General features: G+C 42.0%; 1 protein-coding gene and 1 long non-coding RNA gene across 2 annotated transcripts in view; one reads left to right on the forward strand and one right to left on the reverse strand.

Annotated features, from left to right (window-relative positions):
- The first annotated feature begins 13455 nt into the window (after positions 1-13455).
- LOC134006717 (zinc finger protein OZF-like) overlaps positions 13456-25671 on the forward strand; it is a 36249-nt gene continuing 24033 nt past the window's right edge. The window contains exon 1 of the mRNA XM_062445734.1: positions 13456-13761. Within this exon, the coding sequence (XP_062301718.1) occupies positions 13569-13761 (193 nt within the window). The 5' untranslated portion in view covers positions 13456-13568. The remainder of the gene's footprint in view (positions 13762-25671) is intronic.
- On the reverse strand, positions 22390-23314 carry LOC134011692 (uncharacterized). The gene is made up of 3 exons (XR_009928496.1): positions 23184-23314; positions 22690-22809; positions 22390-22576 (listed from the first exon to the last, which is right to left on the reverse strand). It is a non-coding gene; the product is annotated as an uncharacterized LOC134011692 (long non-coding RNA).

A 25671-nucleotide genomic window follows, 5' to 3' on the forward strand; every position in this document is an offset into this window, starting at 1 on the left:
GCATGATCTTATTTAATATCCACAATACTGTAGTTCAGCTTTTTTTGTAGCAGTATTTTAATCTGAGTTTGAGTAGCTTTTGCAGTTGCACAACAAAGTCACGTAATGTGACAAGATTGAATTTAAAAGTATAACAAACTCACCAGGGAAAACGGCAACATCGGCAACCTTGCACCATGGATTATTATTTTTATGTCATCTTTAAATTCAGTGTCTGAACAGGCCTGGGTGTGCAGGCACACATGATTAGTTTCTCCTCCACCTTGAACCTGAAACCTAGATTCTAGTTTAGAAATGTTGCCAATGATCAACGGTTGCTACGTTACAAGAAACAAGGAACCAATCCGATTGGCCAACGCTCTTCACTGTTCCACTGTCCTTCCACAAGTACTTTCCAGCTCTGAAAAGAGTTCCAGCAACTACATTTATGCTAATTTTTCCCTTTTCTCAACTTATTTAGCATCTTTAGGTGACTTCATTTTATAAGGATTGAAAAAGAATTCAAAATATGAACAGAATTCATCTCCCATCTCCTTCTTTAACCTTTTAAGGAGTGAGTTCTAAATATTACCGACGCTTCCACCAGAGTGAGTTATTTTTCCAAAACGGAAGCTAGCTAGTTTTAGTTAGCTTCCGTTACCTAGCAACCTAGCATAATACTCGTAGCAATGCTACTACCTGCTAGTGTTACTTGTTAGCCTCCTAATTGTAAATTTTGAAGCCATACTATAGCGTTTTTCATATAGTTTTTGTCTATCGGAAAATAGTCGGTTGGAATGTTCAGAATCACACATGTGTGACGGTACTCTGTGGGGCCCGCTTTCGAACGATCACATATGTGTGACGCTACTCCTTAACGGGTTAAACCTGCAACTTTTTCTGCTAGGACTTATAACTTTTTTTCAGCCATTTCTGCCTTTTTTCCAGCAAGTTCAAGTCATTCCAGTGTTGTCCTTTTACCTTCAAATTCGTTCAACCCAGACTTCATCAACTGGTTTTCTGCTAAATTTTCACATTGTCCTGCAGCTCATATTTCTGAATTTTTCCTCTTTTTGTTTTGCATTTTTCTTCTTCTCTTCTTCTCTTTTCTGTACTTTTCTGCCTTAATCTTGCTGCAGGTCCTTACTAACATACATTTCAGGCCTTTTGAAACTCCAGCAAATGATTTTCTGCTAAATTTTCAAATTTGTATGCACTGTTTCTCTTCTTTCTGTTTTTTTTTCATTTTCGTTTTTCATTTTTCTTCTCTTTTCTGTACTTTTCTGCCTTCATCTCGCTGCAGGTCCTTTCTAACATACATTTCAGGCCTTTTGAAACCTGAGCAAATGACTTTCTACTAAATTTTCAAATTCTTCAGAATTATTTCTCTTTTTGCATTTTTCTTCTCTTTTCTGTAGTTTTATGCCTTCGTCCAGCTCCAGCCCCTTTCAAAAATACCTTTCGGGGGCTTTGAAGCTTCAGCGTATAACTTTCTAAAAAAAAATGTTTTTATTATTATACACTATTTTCAGCTTTTTTAGCATGGTCAGCTATCCCCATTCAGGTTTTCAGCATTCTCACTGCTGTTTCGCAGGAACAGCCATTTCTAGTTATTATTCCAACTTCTTAGTTCTTCCGTGTCCTTTAACTAGTCCTGCATACTTTCACCGATTCCTACAATTTTGGAATCAAAACGTTCAGCTTCTTCAGGAGATGTGTGCTATGACTTTTCTCATTTCTCACTTTTATAGTTTTTAATATATTAAGGTTTTTGTGCAAATTATTCTCCCTTTAAAAGTAATGGTAAATCCTTTCAAATCATTAAAAAAGCTTCCTCCTCTTTCAAACTTAACTACTTTCAGCTAGAGACACCATTCAACCTTGAAAATGTTCACAAGACATTCATCTATTCCGAAATGATTCAGCTTTTTCAAATATTCATCCAATTTTGAATTATGACAGTTTCAAATACATGAAAAATTTTGCTCCTTCTTGATTTTTATGATTGAGCCACTCTGCTGGCTGCTCATTCATACAAATTCACACAAATGTTTCTTCTTTTTTTCCAACCAAAACAATCAACTTCATGATAATGACAGAGTTACGTGGACCAGGATGGTTGTTACGCTATCGATTTTTACGTTTAACACGCAATTGCATAAGTAGCCTATTATTTGCTACATGCTTCGATAGCCAAACAAATGTCCTGGTGCACATAACTCTGTCAGGCTATTGAATTTTGTACTTCTGTTGATCAATTTCTTATTTCTTGTTAGTTACTGCATCCATTCAGCGACGAAGTGTAGTACCAACCCTTTCCGTTTTGAGTTAATGTAATGTGTTTTTGAGTTAATGTAATGTTGTTTCCCATTTGGGGGAGCGTGTCTTTGTATTGGGGGGAGGTGAGCATGTCATCCTATTTGGGGGGAGTTGACTCGTATTTGGGGGGAGTGTTTTCATTTGGGGGATGCACTCATGTTAGTGGTTGTGATTTGCACTTCAGGGCCACTGTAGTCTTCCCTTAGTGCTGAAAAACATTTTTTTTTATATAAATACCAAAGTTATGCTAATATCTAATTCTGACTAACAAAACTGTTAAGAACATGTTTTAATGTCCTGTCAATTGTGACTATGACCTAGTTAATTGTATTTACCTTGTGAATCAAGTGCCAAATTCTGACTCTTTTCAGCACCTTCAAACATTGATTGTTTGAGAGCTTGCATTAGTAGTCTGAGGAACTCCCTCCTTGGGCCTTCCAAATTTATTGCCTCTTCAGTATTTCCAGAATCATCTGAACATTTTCTGTGACGAGGGTTGTAAGATGATCTTTTAAAGCCTCTTATGGTGCCATCCAGCACAGCAGATCGATTGATGTTAAACTTGCTGGTTGCATTCATTTACATTTAGTCATTTTAGCAGACGCTCTTATCCAGAGCGACTTACATTAAGTACAGGGACATTCCCCCGAGGCAAGTAGGGTGAAGTGCCTTGCCCAAGGACACAACGTCAGTTGGCATGACCGGCAATCGAACTGGCAACCTTCGGATTACTAGCCCTATTCCCTCACCGCTCAGCCACCTGATTCCTCGTCAGCCATTCACATTTATTTGTGCTGCCAAGTCATTCAGTAGTTTAGTCACTGGCACATTCTCTGTGCATCCAGCTCCACTGCACAAAGTAAATGTAGCAAAAATGTCAATGAATGGTTAACAATGTCTCCATTCTTGATACTTAGATACATCACCGCAATTGTATCATAAAATTAACACAAAATGGACAAATCTATAGTTTTGTAAACTAAACTGGATACAAAATGAGGTAAGTGCACATATGTGTTAGTGAGTTTAAAGTCCAACGAAAATCTGTACTTCAAATCCTACAGTGCTGCTATATCTAAAATATTACACTGATTTCAACTCACATTTGATCTTCAAGACTGGCTTGTATGGCTTGATTGAATTCCTCATCCGAGTCCTCAGACATTTCTGTCATCGCTGTCATAACTCCCAAGTATGTGTTGTAGTCTGTATCATCTGAGACCGCTTCATGACTTGCTGATGGCCTAGGTGATGCAGTGACTTGTCTTGAGACCAAAGTATCTGCATGTGAAGTAGAAGGCTCTTGATTGTCCATCACTGGTGATACGGCATCAATATCAGGTTGTTGCATGTTATTGACATTTTCTTCTTCACTCATGTCATCAACTGCAATGCAATCCACATCTGAATCTTCAAGCTATTAAAAGAAGCAACAAAAAAATAAATATGATACATATTATTTGTATATATGTTTTATATTATGTTAACTTAAATATATTAATATTGTCTTACTTCAATAGGTCTTGATGGTCTGATGTACAGAGCCTTCAATCTGTACACTTTTTGTATCATACTCCCGTTGAGCTCCTGTCCTTCAGTTAGTGTTGGGACAACCAGTTTATTGCCACAAGCCATAAGAAATTGCATGCTGCGTTGAAACAGTGTATGAGACAGTTGAGTTTCACATTTTTTTAATCTTTCCATATACATCAACAAAACAACTCTAATCAAATACTTTTTGTTTAAAAAAAGTTTTCTTGTTTAACTCTAGAAGCACCGAGCGTCGGTCATTTGGCCACAGAAAAGCGAAATCAAAAAAATCTTCATACTCGATCAAATTCCAAAACCCGGCTTTCTTTACTTTTTCTAGATCTGTGTTTTATCACCCAGTATTTTAAAATGTTCATTATAGATTAAAGCTAGTTTGCTCATATTCCTTTAAAATTGCAACCAGCTGCACATTCAGACTCTTGTTTTTTTTTCCTGTCTTTCAAGGCTGAGATTTACTTTTCTATCAGCAGATGTTGTATAGGTAGAGAAAACGGCTTGGTGCTTCTGGTGTTAAATGTACAGAGCCCCGTCAAAAAAGACGGGAGTAAAATAGAGTGATATTACCTGACATCAGATGGAATCTTTCCTTTGAATGCCTGCCTTATTCTCTCTTTTCACCGTTTCACTGTCCCAAGCTTTGACAAGTTCAAAAGCATTCAAAATGTGCCCCTTCGCAAGTCTCTGCTTACTACTTTGCTTCACAACCACATTGTCACTAGGGTTAGGAAGTAGTATGACATCCTTGTGGTATTTTATAAACTGTAAACCTTTTTACTCGCCACGAGAATTTGCGTCACTCATTTTGGTCGGAGTTTACATGGCACCGGGTCCACAGGTTAATACTCACTTATATATGAACTAATGATGCATGCTAATCACAAACTAATGAAGAACAAACCTTAACTATGGGTTCATGTGAGAATTATGGCCATCTTCATCAAAATCAAATCCTTTTATTGTCACTCAACCATATACTGCTGTTCCAGGCAACATAGCAGTATAACAATTACCTTAGATTATCATTTACACTTAACGCAAGTTACACATCTGTTACACAACACAATGTACAAAATACAGGAGATAAACAAAAGTGGCGTGGTGACATGTAGCTGTCGGTTTATAGTCATTTGCCACTATGTTATTAGAGCAGTATAGAATGTGAACTCAGCCTGAGGCTGATAAATACGGTGCAGATATACAGTATATAGGTATGTATCTTGAGCGATTAAGAGTTCAGAAGTTTGATTGCTTGGAGGAAGAAAGTGTAATTTACATTTATTCATTTAGCAGACACTTTTATCCAAAGCGACTTCCAAGAGAGAGCTTTACAAAAGAGCATAGGTCACTGATCATAACAACGAGAAAGCCCCAAAACATTGCGAGTAGCCAAACATGAAGCATGCATTGTGAAAAGCAAATAAGTGCCAATGGGGAGAACCTTAAGAGGATGTAATTAAACAAGTTACAAATTAAACAACATGAACCTTAAAAGTGCAAGAGTGTACCTGTAGAAAAAAGCAAGCAACAATAATATCATATAATTCACAGCGAGTACAAGAAGTTAAATCAGTTACAACTAACCAACAAGAGCAACAAGTCCCTCTGTACGAGTCATTGTGTTCCTGAAGGAAGCTAACATCAGGTCCAGCAAATCATTCCTAAGTACCGTTGTACTCCCGGAACAAGTGTGTCTTAAGCCTTTTCTTGAAGGTGGGGAGACAGTCAGTGTCTCTGATGGAGGTGATTCCACCATTGGGGGGCCAGACAGGAGAAGAGCTTGGGTTGGGAGCGGGCGCTCTTGAGAGGTGGGACCACCAGACAGTTGTCAGAAGACGACCGTAGGTGGCGGGTGGGGGTGTAAGGCTGGAGGAGAGACTTGATGTAGTCGGGAGCAGTCCCGTTCACTGCTTGGAAGATCAGTACCAGGGTCTTGAATCTGATACGGGCCACGATGGGAAGCCAGTGGAGGGAGATGAGGAGCGGGGTAACATGGGAGCGTCTGGGTAGATTGAAGACCAGGCGGGCCGCTGCGTTCTGAATCCTCTGGAGAGGGCCTGTTGCGCATGCTGGGAGACCGGTCATGTAATCGGCTGGTGCGGGTCCTGATGCTGCGATACCGCCAACCTGATGCTATACTATTTCTGCAGTGACAGAAGCCCATGGCTCGGGTGGCTGGAGTCTCTTATGATCCTCCAAACTTTTTCCACACACCGCCTGGTATAGATGTCCTGAGGGGAGGGAAGTTAGTCACTTAGCAGACGCTCTTATCCAGAGCGACTTACAGTAAGTACAGGGACATTCCCCCGAGGCAAGTAGGGTGAAGTGCCTTGCCACAGGACACAACGTCATTTTGCACGGCCGGGAATCGAACTGGCAACCTTCAGATTACGAGCCCGATTCCCTAACCGCTCAGCCACCTGACATCCAATGATGTAAGGCCGGAGACGCTTGTGTTTGTCCCTGGTTCATTGTGTAACGTACTGTAGCATTGCTAGTCATATGTTGCTCAAGGAAGACAAAAAAAGAAAAACTGGAAGAAACCCTTGGGAGGAGCAATTCGGTGAGGGATCCCCTCCTCCAGAGACGGTTGGTGACCGAGAGGTGCAGACCACAGCCTAAACATAGTCATAGATCAAGAGTTATGAAAAACGTGTGCAAATAGATCTTGAAACACAGATATTCAGAGTTCCAACTCAGTTCTCTATAGTAGCTGTCATCCACAGTGTCATAATTTGTATCCAAAGTGCCTTAAAACACCTGAACCCATGACCCTTGACTAGATCTCTTTTTTATGTCTTAATTCATGTTTTACTATATTGTTCTGTCATACTATGTGTCACCATGTGTACTATTCACGGCAGATGATAATGAGATGAGGAATAAGTTAATAAGTGCAATAGGAGTGTTATTGTGTTTTTAGGTGCTGTTTTATTCTATTGTACTTTGCTTCAATTTGAATTCATTTTTAGGATTCTTTAATTTACTACACGTCAATTACATTTTCTCATTTACAACAAGTATGTTTTGCCATATGTAGCCAGGGTTTGAGTGGGAGGCTCAACTTTTCTTTCGGGTCTCTATGTGAAATTGTAAAAAAAAAAGCATTGGGGTCCACAAATGCTTCTATTGTCACGTGAACCTGTGATATTGTATGGAGTCTCTATATCCAGCTCTCCAGGGTCCTGCTGCGATGTACACCCTGGACTCCACAAAGCCATAACAAGTTGGACACCATCATCATTTTATAACTCTACTTTGTGTTCCTGTAAAATACTGTTTGACCAAATTAGAATTCACAATCTGTTTCCTCTTCATATCCTACATGATGAGGTTGCTTCGGTCTTTTGTTGCCTAGACCTTCTTCATGAATAAATCTTGTTTTACTTTGAAGACCAACCGTTATGTGAAGACACATTTTTAATCTATGAATTGTGAAAATACAGAGTCAGTGGAAGATTCACAACCTGTTTTCCAGGTCAAGGGGAGGAATTTACTACATGTCTGACCTCTGCGCGGAGCAACTCTGTTAAGCTATAATAACAGACCTCCCACCTTAGCCCTATTGTACTAGCATACTATAGGTCAGTGTTCTGTACTAGAGGACAGCGTAGCCTCACTATACTCGCACACTATAGGTCAGTGTATATTATTTCACTGGTATGGGTGAATTATAGATAAATATGTACCACCATTTCCACATGAAGCAACCCAAAATGTCACGCTACACTAATACATTATAATATTTTATTGAATCAAATAGAATATGAAAAGAGAGATTGAAAAACAATTGTGCATTGGAGATTCTATAGTATCTTATCTACAACAATTGTAGACACTTTCCTCCAATAGGAGACAATCTCCTTCATTAGGAGATGATTTTCAGATGTAAAGAACATTAGGAAGTAGAAGATTCACTTCAATATTAGATTCTCTACAAAAACTGCATATGTTGTGCCATAGTAAATGCATCTTCAGTGTATGTCAATGGTGTATAGAATGATCTACTACAAGTGTAGATACTCTTCTACGATATAGGAGATCATGTCCTTTAATTCCGCCTGAACAAGCAGCATAGCCAGGCTGTGCAGCTCTTCCTCTTCCTTCGGGGGTCTTTAGGAGAGTAGCCGAACGTCTTCCCCAGCTCCTGGAGCTCCGTGGGCAGGGCCATGTTCTCGGTGTAGAGGTCGTGGAGGCGCTTCCCCCAGTACTTACGGTCCTGTCCAGAGACACAACGAGCCCAAGGTGTGTATGGGTGCGTGTCTATGTGTCTGAGTGTGTGTGTGTGTTGCTCAGTCAGCTTACCTTCACAACAGGGGTGCGGAGTTCCTCCAGGGTGTCTCTCCTGTGCTTCTCCACACGTATCTCCAGCCTGGTTTGGGGCCTGTCTGAGCTGGCCTCTCTCTTGACAGGGAGGTTGATGCAGTAGGGAGTGTCGTCTCCCTTCTTGGTGCCACTAGCGAAGTGGACAGAGGGCTTCAAGTTGGCCATCAGCTTGGCAGCGACCATGCTGCAGAAGATTACAGCTAGCTGTGGAATCTTTAGCAGGTTGGCTCTGTTCAGCTTCATGGTGGGTAAGAAGCTGGAGGCTTCCTCTCTCATGGACCAGGCTATTGCCCGGCAAAATGTGGTCTCCTCCTCTGGGTGGGTGAAACGCCGCAGGGTGTTTAAGAAGACACGGTTGTGTCTGTACCTCTCTGCCTCCCTCTGCAGCAGGAGGTGAGTGTGCTCCACCAGCTCTTCATGAAAGTCCTGCTGCTCCTTGCGTTCGGCTGTGGGCCAGGGCCAACAGTGGTGCTCAAACACACCAGTCAGTACCTGCAAGGGGAAGGAATCTTTAAGGTATGTTTACCTTATTTTGCCTCCTTGTGCACTTGCAGTTTATTAAACGATATCCTGTACAGAGTACAAAAGACCAGTTCAAACCTTTCTGACTATTGACACCTGGACCAGAGGCTCGGCCTTCTGGCCAAGGGCTATGATAGGCTTCTCTTTGTGGTCCAGGGGTGTGGTCTTCAGCCATTGGTTCTCTGGTGTGGTTTGCAGAACCTCAGGACAATCCCCTGCCCATGGTTGGGCTGGAGGTATGAGGGGCCCAAAGCGACGGGCCGCTCTGATGGCCAACTTCTGGTCTCGAACCTGTTGAGGTATCGGTGCAACGTCTAAGACAATCTGATGTATACACTGAAACAATAGAACAAGAGGTTTATCTACATGAATAGACCATATTCTCAATAGCAAAGGCTACAAAAGTTGATCTTATCTTACCTTCGCTGAAGGCTTCTCCACACCTCGGTCAACCTTGGAGACGTCACCTTGGTCAGGTGTGACATCTTCAAAGAAGTCAGCCAGGGGGAACTGCCTATGAAAGGCAGCAAGGCTGCAGTCCAGGGCTAGGTGGTTCTCCATCAGAGTGCTGGCTGGACGCACCTTCCTCTCCTCCTCCTCCTCCTCCTCCTTCTCATCACAAACAAGGTACCTGTGTTCCACCCACACCACATCTCTGTTGGAGAGGCGTGGCTTCAGAACCTTGCACCGGTAGTCCATGACATCCTGGTCGGTCATCTTGGGAAAGGCCTGCTGGAACGTCGCCGTGTGACGAATCCACGTTCCGTACTGCTGGAACAGGGTCTTCTTCAGTGCCTCAGGAAGATGCTGACAGAAGAGCTTGTCCTTCATGGCTTCCTCCACAGCCTTGGCTGTCTCTCCACAGGGGACGGGGACACCAGCAGGGCCGGCCTCATCAAGGGACTGGTACAGCCTCAGCACTCCCTCCATGACACACTGAGGGACGGCGGTCAGAACGGCAGGGTCTTTCAAACCTACCAGTTTCTTGACCTTGATGGCGGTGCCAAACTTCTCCACCATGACGCTCTGCAGTTGAAGCACGGTGCGCCTCATGTTGCAGAGGGGGGCAGGAAGCTTCTGGTCCACGGAGACACCGGGGACTCTCTCCAGGGTTGCCAGGGTGACAGCAGTCATCCTGATGGTCATGGCGAGCAGTTCCTGCTGGCTCAGCTGCTTCACACCACGGCCATTAAGAGGGTGGAGCTTCAGGAGGAAGCTGACCAGGAAGTCCTCCACCAGCTCTCTGCTGATGAGGAACTTGGGAGGGAGAGGATGGGAGGCAGCCGCTCTCTGGCTGATCAGTCTCTCCTCCTGGTTGGCCGACAGCTGATCGGGGACCAGCTGGGCGATGCTCAGAGCCACCAGATGAACCAGGTAGCGAGACAAGATGTTGGAGCCGCTAGCCAGTGCTCTTGCCAGCACAGGCCTTGGGGCTAACACCTGCTCCAGCCTCTCCACGACCACCTTGGCCACCTGGTAGGCAGCAGAGGACTGCAGGAGAGTGTTGGCCATCTGCTTCTCCTCGGTCACCTGGACCCAGGGGAAGCACCAGAGGCGTTCCTGGGTGTCGAGGACGAGAGAGCTTGTCTGCGGACAGAGCCCTTGCTGGAAGGCCTGGTGGTTGACCTGGAGAAGCACCTGGGAGATGATGTGCTTGATGGTCTGGCTGTGCACCACAACCTGCCTGGGCATCCTCCTGGTCTGGGTCTCTGCTCTCCTCACCCTGGAGCCCATGTCAGAGAGGGCCCTCTGGAGGGTGGTGTGGGTGAGGTGCCCTGTGTCACCACTCATCAGAGTGGTGCAGGCTGGCAGCTGGAGAAACATGAAGCCTCAGCTTACATACTGAGACCTAAACAAGCCCACAGACCACTGTGATGGCAGTAGAGTGTATCAGAGATTAAAGCACGTGACTCTACCTGGCTGGAGAACGGAGAGGACTCGCATGCCTGCGTATGAAGCTCTCGTAGAACTCCCTGCTCAAGCTCTCTGAGCCTGTGGTAGGCCTTCACCTTCCACATCTGTGTGGACAAGAGCAGGCTGGCTTCAGCATGAGCAATACAGCTTCGACTTTGCTCATGAATTGCTCATTTTCAAAAGAGAAAATGACTATTTTGAATGTGTCTTCATATCTGTAGTTAGTTAGTTAGCTTGTCAGTTGGTTAGTTAGTCAGTTAGTTAATGAAAGGTAATCTGTTCCTCACCAACTCCATGAAGTGGAGAGGGTTCCCTTCCACCATTTCCTGAAATCTAAACAACACACTGAATTTATTATCAGAACGTTAAGATGTACGAAAGAGAGAGAGAGAGAGTGTGAATGACTGTGTGTCAGTGTGTGTGTGTCAGAGTTTGTTTGTGAGTGTAATAGTCAATCATTCTACCAAGTGGTGAAGGTGATCAGTGTGACTACCCACCTGTTCAGGAAGGCGGTCCTGGCATTAGACAGGATCCATCCCCTCATGAGGTGGATACTGATGTCAGAGGGGAAATCCCCCTGCTCCTGAAGACTCAGGAACTCCCCGATGAGCTGGCGCTGGAGACAGACCAATTATTAGCGGTGAAACCTCTGAGCTGAGACACACACCTCATCTGATTGGCTACTGTAGGTGCAGGCCAGTTGTATGGTGTGGTGAGTGTTGGGCCTACCTGCTCATCAAGGTAGGACTGCACCCAGAGGAGAGTGTGGTTGGACATGGAGTCCATGATCACTCTGAGGGAACATGGATACCACAGGAAATGGATTAGAACCAGGAGGATATGGAGGTTACTTGGATACTGCTGACCTTTACCAAGCAAAACAGCTCAACAGAGATGTGTTCACCACTCTCCAATCACATTTATAAAATCATCAACTTCTTCAATGAGTAGAATCGACTCTTTACAAATATTTAAATACAATTAAAGTGCATACCTTGGAAGGATCTTTGAAGTAGAATATTGATATGAAATCAATAGGAGTGTGCAAGAATGCAACAGGACGACGAGAGCTATACAAACAGTAGTAAATATGCAGGAGTATATCGCTGGTGTGTATCGCAGGTGACTGATACGATTGACTCATTTGACCAGACTTTCCTGACTGTGTTCTAATTCTACAGTATGACATCACAATAGGTTGCTAAGAAATCCGTTGTGTTTACAATGTGCTCCTTTTCGGGTAACACTTTACAGTAACATTACATGCATTAAAACTTGCATTAATACTCACTTATATATGAACTAATGATGCATGCTAATCACAAACTAATGAAGAGCAAACCTGAAATATGGGTTCATGTGAGAATGATGGCCATCTTCATCAAAATCAAATCCTTTTATTGTCACTCAACCATATACTGCCGTTCCAGGCAACATAGCAGTATAACAATTACCTTAGATTATCATTTACACTTAACGCAAGTTACACATCTGTTACACAACACAATGTACAAAATACAGGAGATAAACAAAAGTGGCGTGGTGACATGTAGCTGTCGGTTTATAGTCATTTGCCACTATGTTATTAGAGCAGTATAGAATGTGAACTCAGCCTGAGGCTGATAAATACGGTGCAGATATACAGTATATAGGTATGTATCGTGAGCGATCAAGAGTTCAGAAGTTTGATTGCTTGGAGGAAGAAAGTGTTATTTACATTTATTCATTTAGCAGACGCTTTTATCCAAAGCGACTTCCAAGAGAGAGCTTTACAAAAGAGCATAGGTCACTGATCATAACAACGAGATAGCCCCAAAACATTGCGAGTAGCCAAACATGAAGCATACATTGTGAAAAGCATATAAGTGCCAATGGGGAGAATCATAAGAGGATGTAATTAAACAAGTTACAAATTAAACAACATGAACCTTAAAAGTGCAAGAGTGTACCTGTAGAAAAAAGCAAGCAACAATAATATCATATAATTCACAGCGAGTACAAGAAGTTAAATCAGTTACAACTAACCAACAAGAGCAACAAGTCCCTCTGTAAGAGTCATTGTGTTCCTGAAGGAAGCTAACATCAGGTCCAGCAAATCATTCCTAAGTACCGTTGTACTCCTGGAACAAGTGTGTCTTAAGCCTTTTCTTGAAGGTGGGGAGACAGTCAGTGTCTCTGATGGAGGTGGGGAGATGATTCCACCATTGGGGGGCCAGACAGGAGAAGAGCTTGTGTTGGGACCGGGCGCTCTTGAGAGGTGGGACCACCAGACGGTTGTCAGAAGAAGACCGTAGGTGGTGGTGGGGGGGTGTAAGGCTGGAGGAGAGACTTGATGTAGTCGGGTGCAGTCCCGTTCACCGCTCGGAAGGTCAGTACCAGAGTTTTGAGCGTCTGGGTAGATAGAAGACCAGACGGGCTGCCGCGTTCTGAATCCTCTGGAGAGGGCGGGTTGCGCATGCTGGAAGACCGGCGAGCAGCGAGTTGCAGTAGTCCAACTTTGAGAGGACAAGTGCTTGGACTAGCAGCTGGGTGGAATGCTCAGACAGGTTTCTCCTGATCTTCCGGATGTTGTAGAGGGTGAATCTACACGACCGGGAGACCGCAGCAATGTGGGCTGTGAGGGAGAGCTCGTCATCCATGGGTTAGGGTTAGGGTTAGAAAACGTTCCTTATGTTATTTAGGCTACATGTTTTGTCACTGAACACCTTCAACAGAAACCAACGGGACGCTATCTCTGAATGGCTTTGAAATGTTTACAGTTTACGGTATATGCAGTTAAGCCACGAATGATCCAACTCCACCACACCAGATGGCGCCAGGATAGGTTCGAAGAAGCCAGTGAACTGATCACTGGAACAGGAAGAGTTGTTTACATCCGGCTAAAAAGAACGAGCCTCAAGGAGAAAGCTAACTTCCTCGAGTTACAGTTTCGTAAACGTTCCGATTTTTTCACCACCAGAATGTCTAAACTAGATGTGTTCAGGGATTTGATCAGTCAACGATTAACAACGGCAGCTTTGGAGATATTCGCGGCCGCTGAAAAATCGTTTGCCGAGTTCGAAGAGGAGATTTATCATTCAAAGGCGGAGAGTGCGCGACTGCAACGGTTGTTGGACATTGTTACTCAACCTGAAATCAAGCTTCACCGAACAGGTTCGATATTAATAACTGCAGTTGATTATAATCTCCTGTGTTTATATGCATTACATCTTATTTGATGTAGCACGGTCAGAAAATGAGGATATACACCTTAGCGTAAGGGGTCCCCAGGGCTCTCAAGTGTCACGCATTGAGCGTGACAGTAACTCATTTTGGTCTTTTGTCACGCACTCCCGCCACACATTGTATTTCTCACGCGGAAAAACTATTTATAATATATTTAATATGCCGCAGCGCTTAACCGATCAAAAAACAGAAAGGGGCTACACAATAGCCAATCAGAAAATAGCACTTTTGTATCTGGGTAAGATTTAACGCAACAACCAATGAAAAAAAGCATATCCTGGAATTGTTCACGTGATTCTGCACCGTGGTAAAGTTGGTTGGAAGTTCGATATTCAACAGATATTCAGACGCCCAGTATTGTGTTAATTTAGCCGGGGTTTAGCGACGCTACAACCGGCCGCTTAGCCTATGCTTTTGGCTGCCTAAACAACGCGTATGTTTAGGGACCATCAACAAATTACACATTTAAAATTTCAAAAGTCAATAGCTTTTCAACAACATGAACTAGGAACATAAAAATTATGTTTAACTGTTCAAAATGTATGCATACACATTGCACAGCCTTTATTTATTTTATTTTAATTTCAGGTTGTAACAAAATGTTTTTTAATTCAAAATAAATCTTCAAACTTCAATAGCTTTTTGGTCATGTGACGTATCCAGGGTTCTAAATTAACATGAATGATACATAAGGCTCTGTTCTCGGCATGGTTCTCGGTCATTTATCCCCCTGGCAGTACTTCCTAAGTTTCCCATGAACACTGTGCCGTAATGCTACGTGATAACGTTTTATACGTGCATTGGCTGCGCGCAGTTGAAATGAAACCGGCGCGAGAAACGGTGGAAACGAACGGAGCGTCCACCAGAAAACACAAGGAAGAAGTAAGACGAAGCATAGCGGATCATAGGAGGTAATAAGAGCTAGCTAGAGTAGTAAAGTAAAAAGTTAACTTAATGCGGCGGTGGTTAGGACAAACTTCTGGGGGCGAGAAGAGGAACGAGGCAGGGGATGAGGATATTGATAGCACTAGAGAAACGAAGAAAAGAAAATGTAACGTTAATGCCAAATGGCTGACGGGTCGGGAATGGCTTGTGTTTGACAATGAAAATGTTGTCATGTTTTGTAAGGATTGCCGCATGTAGTCTACGCATAAGAAAAATTATGTTGCTTACTGACACAGTCTTCTGTAATGTAAATACACTGTTCTTAATAAAGGGTATATTAGGTCAGTTTAATTAATGCCTGCTTAGGACAAAACGTTACTGTAAATGCAAGGGCAGGAGTAAATCTCATGACGCGAATGGACGTTTTATCCATTTACAATAAATCGTGTCCTTACTTAGTCACGTGTTGGTGATTTCACATACCCTTGCATCATACTTCTGTGCTTCATTTTACTTCATTTTCTGTGTTTTTCATGACAACAAGGTTAATAAAATGATCCAATGCATTCAGTGAAACTCATAATTGTTCATATTTTCACCGGAAAGAATTTGGCTAGTGGAAATTCTGATTGCCACATTGGCTGGTGATCCAAAAAGTTAATTTAGAACCCTGGACGTATCATCCTCAAATTAGTTTCAGAGTGTTCATTAACTATGCATACATGTTGCACAGCCTTTAGTTTTTTCATTTTCACCTCACACTATTTTCAGTGAATTTCTGAAAGTTCGAAACTTCAATAGCTTTTTGGTCATGTGACGTATCATCCTCAAATTAGTTTCAGAGTGTTCACTGACTATGCATACATGTTGCACAGCCTTTAGTTTTTTCATTTTCACTTCAAACTATTTTCAGTGAATTTTTCAGTATTTCAAACTTCAATAGCTTTTTGGTCATGTGACCTATCATCCTCAAATCCATTTCAGTGTTCATTGACTATGCATACATGTTGCACAGCCTTAAGTTTTTTCATTTTCACTTTGATGTGGCGGAAATTCAAGTGGCACTGTGTAGATATGAATAGTCAAGATGGCGGTTTCAATATAATTTATTTAGTTTGTACAATTTAAGAATTAACAGAGTACTCTGGACCGGTCATAGCAAAAGACATGCAGATGTAACCTACAGGTCGTCCGAGAGAGTGGTGAAGAACAACCCTAAAACCCTGCCTTATATAAACTTAGAACAAATGGTTCTTCTGATGGTCAATCCATCAATATAGCGGTCTCTGTGATTGGTCAGCACTGCTCATGACAGTTTGACTCCACATCAAGTGTCCCACAGTTCTTTGATGTCCCAGCTCCCTCTCTAAATGAGGAGATGGTTAATGATACACAAACAGGACACAGGACACAATCTCCTTGGCCAAAAGGTTAGGTCAGCTCGCTCAACTGAGATAACAATCTCCCCCAACCCCCAGACCTAACTAAGACCCTCTGGCTCTTAGTTAGGTATCATAAATACCTTAAGTAAGTAAGTAAGACTTTATTTATATAGCACATTTCATACAAGAATTGTAGCTCAAGGTGCTTTACATAAAATCAATAAAAACAATAATACAAGTGATAATACAAGCAATTCAAACAAAAATAAAAATCCCAATAAGATCTCTGTTCAAGAGAGAAAACAACTTTAAAAATTAGGAAAACCCTTTTGAGATAAAATTACTTAAATGCTTCGGTAAAAAGGTAGGTTTTAAGCTGTCTTTTAAAAATGTCTAGAGTGTTTGCTTCCCTAATATTTATGGGTAATTTGTTCCATAGTTTTGGGGCGTAATTGACAAAGGCCGAATCACCAATCTTCTTATGACTGCTTCTGGTGACCTCTAATAGGCCTGCATTTGATGATCGCAGTGTTCTAGCTGGTGTGTAGTTTATAAAGGAGTTAGCAATGTAGCTAGGTCCTTGTCCGTGTAGAGCTTTGTATGTGAGGAAAAGGACCTTAAAGTCAATTCTGAAGGTAACAGGGAGCCAGTGTAAAGTAGCTAGGACAGGACTAATGTGTTCTCCTTTTAGTTTTGGTTAATAATCTAGCTGCAGAATTTTGAATGAGCTGTAGTCTTTCAGTGGTTTTCTTGGGAAGACCAGTGAAAAGTGCGTTACAGTAGTCCAGCCGGCTGGATATAAAAGCATGAATTAACTACTCTGCATCATTTTGGTTTATGAATGGTCGTACCTTTGCTATATTCCTCAGGTGAAAGAAAGCTGTTTTGGTCACTTTATTAATGTGAGAGTTGAAATTCAAATCTAAGTCCAGGATTACACCGAGACTCGTCACCTCTGGTTTAAGACAGGGGGTTAAGCCTCCAAGATTCTTAATAAGCATCTCTCTTTTGGATTTGGGGCCACATAGTAGGACTTCGGTTTTGTCTTCATTTAATTTAAGAAAGTTATCATTCATCCATTTGTTTATTGCCAACAGGCAGTTGGTAATGGAATTGATGGCCGTTGCATCGTTGGGTTCAGTGGATATATATAGTTGTGTGTCATCCGCATAGCTAAGGAAATCTATGTTATGTTCTCTGATTATGTTGCCGAGTGGTAACATATAAAGAGAAAAAAGTAATGGACCTAAGCAGCTTCCTTGAGCAACCCCATAGCAGTTCTCATGTTTCTTGGACCTATGGTCACCTAAACTAACATAAAACTTCCTTCCTGTGATATATGATTTCATCCAGTTCAATACACTATCCGTGAACCCAATAAGCTTTTCCAGTCTATTGATTAGGATGTCGTGATCAATTGTATCAAATGCTGCACTGAGATCTAACAGGATAAGGATAGAGACTTTATTTGCATCAGAGTTTAGTCTGAGGTCGCTAATTATTTTGGTGAGAGCAGTTTCAGTACTGTGATATTTCCTGAAACCTGACTGCGAGACTTCCAGGATGTTATTTTCTTCAAGAAAATAATTTAATTGGACTAAAACTATCTTTTCCAGTACTTTACTAATAAATGGAAGGTTTGATATTGGTCTGTAATTTGCAAGTAGACTGTTTGGGTAACCAATAACCAATTTGGGTTTCTTTAATAGGGGCTTTACAACAGCTGTTTTGAAGGCATCTGGGAAGACGCCAGTTCTAAGGGATGTGTTTATAATCTCTAGCACCGGACCTGAGACACTATCAAACGCTCGCTTAAAGAATGTTGTGGGTATAGGATCAATATCTGAGGTTGTGGAGTTAGATTCGCTGACAATTTTGGAAAGTTCACTAAGTGTGATACAGGTAAATGTGCTCATGGTTATGTTGCAGAATCTACTGATGTCAGTTTCGACCCCACTATTAATAATACTCGCTCTGATCAAAGTTATTTTGTTCTTGAAGAACAAAGCAAGCTCTTCACATTTAACTGCTGAGGATGGAGGTGGGGCAGGGACAGTGTTTAGCAGCTGGTCAATGGTGGAGAAAAGAACTCTGGAATTTCTGGCATTTTCTGTAATAATGTTGGATAAATATTCTCTCCTTGCTAGACGGATGGTTTTGTTATAGGTGGTTAGTGTATCTTTGTAGATATTGTAGTGGATAGTGATCTTTGTTTTCCTCCATTTTCTCTCTGCTGCACGGCATTTTCTTTTCGTTTCACTAACATTTTTATTTCTCAGCCATGGGGAGGTTCTGCTTGTGCACTTCTTTTTGGTTTTCAGTGGTGCAACAGAGTCTAACACAGATAATAGTGCATCATTGAGGTTCTCTACCATTTCATTCAGAGAGCAATCATGGTTAGTCGGCTCATATAGAGCAAATTGTTCAGAAAATGTCATCATAGCTGTATCGTCTAAATATCTTCTATGGACTAAGAATTATTTTTTGTTAGGATAATTTCCACATTAAAAAGTATATAATGATGGTCTGAGAGGGGTAGATCAGTTATTGAAATATTATTGATATTTAGTCCAGTTGTTATCACTAGATCTAGTGTGTTTCCGTGCCGGTGTGTTGGGTCTGTTATGTGTTGAGTTAGATTGAAACTGTCAAGGAGATTTAAGAGCTCAATATTTCTTGGGTCAGCTTTTTTATTTACTTGGATATTTAAGTCTCCGTTTAAAACTACTTTGTCATATCTAGTGACACATAGTGATAATAGTTCAGAGAATTCTTGTATGAATATTGGCGAGTGCTTGGGTGGCCGATATATAATAACAAAAAGTATTGATTCGGTTTTGAGCTCTATAGCAAGATATTCATATGATATGAATTCACCTAGCTCAGTGATTTTGAACAACAGTTTAGAGGAGAAAATAGCTGCGACTCCTCCACCTTTTTTTGATGTCCTTGAAACTTGGTGAAAGCTGTAATCAGGCGGACACGCTTCTATCAAAGTTGCTGTTGCCGTGTCATTGTTTAGCCAGGTTTCTGTTAGACAGATGCAGTCTAAGTTGTTTTCTTTGACCAGATCATTAACTAGAAATGTTTTGTTATTTAGTGATCTAACATTTAGAAGGGCCAGTTTCATCTGTGGGGTATTAACAGATAAAACAGGGGTAGATAAATCTGTTGGAAGAATATGGATAGTTCTGTGACTTCTAACACTAGTTTCAGGTTTGTAACCATGCATTTTACCATGCCATTTTCTGTTTGTGATGATGACCGGTATGTCCAATGAAATAGCATGGTGGCTGTCCTAGCGTATCTTTTCTTTGGGAAAGTCTCTGTCACTGAGCTGTTCCATCACAAGGGAATTCATCCGGGGGGTGCAGATCTGTGCAGGGCCCATGTCCTTGCAGGAGGCTGTTTGAATGTTCTGTTCTGTTCCATGGGAGGTTTTTTGGGATGCGTCAGTCAGCTTAGACACAACAGGGATAGGGAGAGAAGCTTGATTTGTGGTCAGGAGCACGTGATTGATGTTTGCTGTTAGTAGTCAAGATCCTCTACGGTTTGGGTGGAGTCCGTCAGCTTGAAAACGGTCTGCACAGTTCCAGAACACATTGAAGTTATCGATAAATCTCAGTTTGTGTGTCAGACAGACTATAGTGCTAGCAGTGTTAGCTCCTCTAAGTGTTGATGGGCTGTGGGTAGTCTTAGCATACCTTGGATCTTGATAATCCTTTGATATTGTTGTCTGATTAGGCTTGATAGGGGGTCGAACAGCGCCCCGAGTGGTCCGAGAGGGGCTTGGAGTGAAATGGGGGACTCCCGGTCGCAGCAGACGATGATGTGTTGGATTTGCATGTGTGTAGTAGCTACCATCATGGTGTGTCGGCGATCTGGGCCCTTCATGTTTGTTAGCTGCGTGGCTAGCACTCCTGTGCCTCTTCGCCTTGGATTCCACACACAAGGGAGAGAAAGTTCCCAGTGGTTCGAAACTGTTTCTGAGTGTGACAGGAGGAGAGGTGATGCGGGAAGAGTTTCTGCCTCGCTTTTTTTGCTGTTTATCCTTGGTGACAGTCCCATCTCTGAAGGTAGAAGCGGCGCTAGGCTTCTTTGATTTAGCGCCGAGAGCAGGCCATGACTCATCCGGTCCAACGGCCGGTGGAGAGAAAGCTGGTTCCATGGGTGGCTCATTGGCAGGTAGCTTAGCCTCCGGGCTAGGTAGCATGGAATCTATGAAGTCTTCGGTCTCTCTGATATCTAAGAGGGTTCTGACTCTTAGCTCCAGTTCGACTATCCTCTGAGTAAGTTGTTTGCAGTCATTACAAGCCATAGTTCTACAGGGAACAAGCTTTAGTTTGCTTGCTTGTGGTCAGTCTTGGAGGGCAGCCCAAAATACTTCTGTTCTCCTTGGGCTTCAGTCCTCTCAGGTTGTTCCTTTTTGTAGTATTTGATTTTGAGTAATATCTTCAAAAACTATCCAAATGATTGAAACTTCAGAGCATTTCTCCGTGAATAACTAGACAATACGATAGAAGCCAAGCAGGGAAGCAAGCAGGGAAGGTCAGGGGGAGGAGAGGGAAAGAAAATGCGACTGCCTTCGTTGAGAGCGTGGAAAGTTAAGACAATCTGAGTGTCCATTCTACAGAGTAAACTACACCACAGAGCCTCAGTTTCTTACATTCGTCTGTCTATAACAAAGGATCTTACTTTTTACCGCTTAAAGAAACAAACTATTCAAACTATTTTCAGTGAATTTTTCAAACTTCAATAGCTTTTTGGTCATGTGACGCATCATCCTCAAATTAGTTTCAGAGTGTTCATTGACTATGCATACATGTTGCACAGCCTTTAGTTTTTTCATTTTCACCTCAAACTATTTTCAGTGAATTTCTGAAAGTTTGAAACTTCAATAGCTCAACTCAAACTATTTTCTGTGAATTTTTCAGTATTTCAAACTTCAATAGCTTTTTGGTCATGTGACGTATAAACCTCAAATCCATTTAAGAGAGTTCAATGACTATGCATACATGTTGCACAGCCTTTATTTTGTTCATTTTCATCTCACATTATTGAAGATGGATTTTTGAATATTTCAAACTTCAATAGCTTTTTGGGCATGTGACCTGTCATCCTCAAATCTATTTCAGAGTGTTCATTGCAGTGTTTCCTCTATGTTGATTTTGGCATGGCGGCCCGCCACGGCTACATTTCTGCCGCCACGGTATCAGAAATACTAATAATACTAATAATATAAAATTTTAGGCCGTCTATCAGCAGTGATTGTTAGAGTGCATGTCGGAGAATAGCACTGACACGCGCTTCACACCGCAGTTGTGATTGCGAGTGTGCGTCCTTGAGAACTGTAGCGTAAGTTGTATAACTTATGTTGTCAGTTCATTTAAGCCTGTTATTGTATTAGTCTATAGTTCTTGATAATTTAAATTAAGTTAACTGGTGATTTTCGTTGTTTGTATTCTTCCCCTGCTAGCTACAGTAAATTGCACGTCTGTTGATTCGATAGCGATTGCTGCCTTTGCTCACGTTTCTATTTTAGGTGCAAAAAGCAGATTTCCCATATATCTTGAAAGCTTCCCTGCTCGACTTTTTTGTGTGTAGATTTGACTGTAAAACTGTAAAATTATGAACTTTGTGACATGAAGTGAAAACATGGCTGCTGCCTAATACTAGCCTATGCTGTCTACCGGGCGACATTCTCACTCAAATTTCAAGACTTTCGTGCCCAAAATCAAAATTCTGATGTGACAGGTCAATGGGGAATCGCTTTCTCTCTTAAAGGCCTAGAGGAAACACTGCATTGACTATGTATACATGTTGCACAGCCTTTAGTTTTTTCATTTTTACCTCACACTTTTTTCAATGAATTGTTTAGTATTTCAAACTTCAATAGCCTTTTGGTCATGTGACCTATCATCCTCAAATCCATTTCAGTGTCCATTCACTTTTCTTTCCTTTTGGTTTAGTAAATAAATTACATATATACGTATAAATTGCTGAACGGGCTATTTAGGAGGAGAAGCAGTTCTGATATTCCACCGCCATCTCCTTCCAACACACCCAGAACATGCAACCACTAAACAGTATCAAACTGCAATATCTATGCCATCGCACATGGCATGACATATGATCAAATAACTGGAGTGCTATTCATCTGATAGCTTTATTACACAAGACCAGGTGCATGGTCACACCAAAAGATTGTAGAGGATAAAGTATAATAGCTCTTTAATAACAATACAACTAAACACATTCAAAACAGTTAAATACAGAACACAAGCCACATAATTGTTATTTCCCCCATAATACTTAAATAAATGTTCTAAGCAATACAAAGAAAAGGTTGTGCAAAAAGGGATTGAGACTAAAGAAATAAGCAAATGAATAAAATAAATTATTTGGATGCAAGAAAAATAACAGCAGCAGACATAGCAGCCACCTCATCAACATTGGTGTCAAAATCCTGGGGTTTCCTGAAAAACACATGTAAGAAGTATTAATAAGATATATTTTTTATTTTATTGTGTAATCAGTCTGACAGTTCAAATGAAAATATTGAAGATTTTGAATTCCCAATTTGACTTACAGAAGACGGTCAGTGACAAAGACAACACTTCCATCTTCTTCTCTTTACTTTGTTCAGGACAGGTGTAGTCATGCCAAGGCATACCTGATGGAACCATCTTTGACAAGAGTCACACTGGATCTAAAAAGTAATTACAATAATATTGTTTTAAAGTATTAAAGTCCATGAATGACAACCTGTAACACACTAGCATAAGAAATGCCCTCAGATTATCTATATTTCTAATAATGACCTTGTGTCTTACTGCTGGGTTTTTGTTGGATTGTAGCAAATAAAGCTGCAAAATAGTTATTTGTGTGTGAGCAATGGTAATTCTTGGTTAGTTTAAACCAGGCATACACATTTTGTTTCCTCCACACAGATTGTAAGATTTACATACATGTAAACCATATCATTTCTGGAGTTAATTTATCATATTGACATGAATGCATGTCTTTAATTAAGTAGTATTGTCATAATTACATTCACACTAGTGTTACAATGAAATAGCTGACCCATATTGTATTTGGTCCACATCCAGGGGGCTTGTCTGTTCCGCACAGTGAACAGTCATTGTTTTCATCAAAGACTGGAGCCAAATGAAAGTATATTTCAAGCCAAAAGTTAATATTGAATTCAATCAGACGTAATCTCCAATTTAACTCTCCATACCTGTACTCCAGAATGTCTGTTGCCATCTGGAATAAGGGCTTCTTCTTATCACGTTTTTATTTTACACCGGCCCAAAAGGTGCCTAAGCCAGCCGGGCATTTGCCCGGTATGACAAATTACCAGTCCAGGCCTATTTGACTTTACAGTTGGCCTTTTGGTTTTACCCCTTACTCCACTTCCTAGGAGTCGAAGGGTTTGGATATGTCTCTGTCATTAACACAAATTGTGATTAGATGAGAGAAAGTCTCAGCCTCTAAATGGACATGTGCAAATGTACTTTGTTAGCAGTTAAACAGGCCTTTGAAATATACAGGTCACATGACCGAAAACCTTTTGACGTTTCAAACATTCAGAAATTCATCTACAATAGTATGAGAAGAAAATCAGAATCAGATTTTCCTCACTCGCCTCAGGGTCCTCGAGGTGTGCAGGTCCTCGAGGGTAGGCATATTGCAGCCAATTACCTTCTCAGAAGCGTGGAAGATACACTGCAGTCTGCTCTTGTCCTTGGCAGTGGCAGCAGCATACCAGACGGTGATGGAGGAGGTGAGGATGACTCAATAATGGCTGTGTAGAAGTGCACCATCATTGTCTTTGGCAGGTTGAATTTCTTCAGCTGCTGTAAGAAGTACATCCTCTGTTGTGCTTTCTTGGTGAGGGAGCTGATGTTCAGTTCCTACTTGAGGTCCTGGGAGAGGATAGTGCCCAGGAAGCGGAAGGACTCCACAGTGTTGACTGGGGATTCGCACAGGGTGATGGGGGTGAGTGGGGCTGTATTCTTCCTGAAGTCCACAACCATATCCACTGTCTTAAGATCATTTAGCTCTAAGTTGTTCTGGCTGCACCAGGTGACCAGGTTGTCAGCTTCCCAGTTGTAATCAGACTCGTCCCTGTCAGAGATGAGCCCAATGAGGGTGGTGTCATTCGCAAACTTCAAGTTTGACGGATGGATGACTGGAGGTGCAGCTGTTGCTATATAGGGAGAAGAGCAGAGGGGAAAGGATGCCGCCCTGAGGAGATCCAGTGCTGATGGACCGGGAGTCAGAGACTTGTGTTCCCAGCTTAACACACTGCTTCCTGTCAGACAGGAAGTCTGTAATCCACCTGCAGATGGAGTCGGGCACGTTCACCTGGGAGAGCTGGTCCTGGAGCAGGGCGGGGATGATGGTGTTGAAGGCAGAGTTAAAGTCCACAAACAGGATCCTGGCGTAGGATGCTGGGGAGTCCAGGTGATGTAGGGTGAAGTGGAGGGCCATGTTAACTGTGTCGTCCACAGACCTGTTGGCTCTGTAGGCAAACTGCAGGGGGTCCAGGAGAGGGTCCGTGATGGCTTTGAGGAGTCTTTGAAGACTTCATTACCACAGAGGTCAGTGCGATGGGTCTGTAGTCATGTCCTGTTGGCCTTGGCTTTTTGGGCACAGGGATGATGGTGGAGGACTTGAGACGGACTGGCACATGGCATGTCTCCAGGGAGGTGTTGAAGATGGTGGTGAACACCAGAGACAACTGGTCAGCGCAGTGCTTGAGGGTGGCTGGAGACACAGAGTCCGGCCCAGCTGCTTTGCGAGGGTTCTGCCTCTTTAAAAGTCTGTTAACTTCTCTCTCCTGAATGGAGAGAGTCGTCACTGTGGTGGGGGGGAGGCCTCTTGGGTGGGGAGGTGCAGTTCAGGACAGTCCAATTGTCTTTCAAATCTGCAGTGGAACTCTTTCAGGTCGTTGGCTATTTGGGAGTCGTTAACGGTGTGGGGGGCTCTGGGCTTGTAGTTGGTGATCTGCCTAAGCCCTCCAGACAGAAGCAGTGTCGTTAGCAGGAATTTGTGTTTTAGTCACTCTGAGTACAGCCGTACAAAATGAACAAAATAAAGTCTGTGCAACATGTATACATAGTCAAAGAACACTCTGAAACTAATTTGAGGATGATACGTCACATGACCACTAGGCTATTGAAGTTTGAAATACTAAACAATTCACTGAAAATAGTTTGAGTTGAAAATGAAAAAACTAAAGGCTGTGCAACATGTATACATAGTCAATGAACACTGAAACTAATTTGAGGATGATACGTCACATGACCAAAAAGCTATTGAAGTTTGAAATACTAAACAATTCACTGAAAATAGTTTGAGGTGAAAATGAAAAAACTAAATGCTGTGCAACATGTATACATAGTCAAAGAACACTCTGAAACTAATTTGAGGATGATACGTCACATGACCAAAAAGCTATTGAAGTTTGAAGATTTATTTTGAATTAAAAAACATTTTGTTACAACCTGAAATGAAAATAAACAGAATAAAGGCTGTGCAATGTGTATGCATACATTTTGAACAG

Source organism: Osmerus eperlanus, chromosome 1 (assembly GCF_963692335.1).
Source record: "Osmerus eperlanus chromosome 1, fOsmEpe2.1, whole genome shotgun sequence".
In the NCBI taxonomy this organism is placed as follows: domain Eukaryota; kingdom Metazoa; phylum Chordata; class Actinopteri; order Osmeriformes; family Osmeridae; genus Osmerus; species Osmerus eperlanus.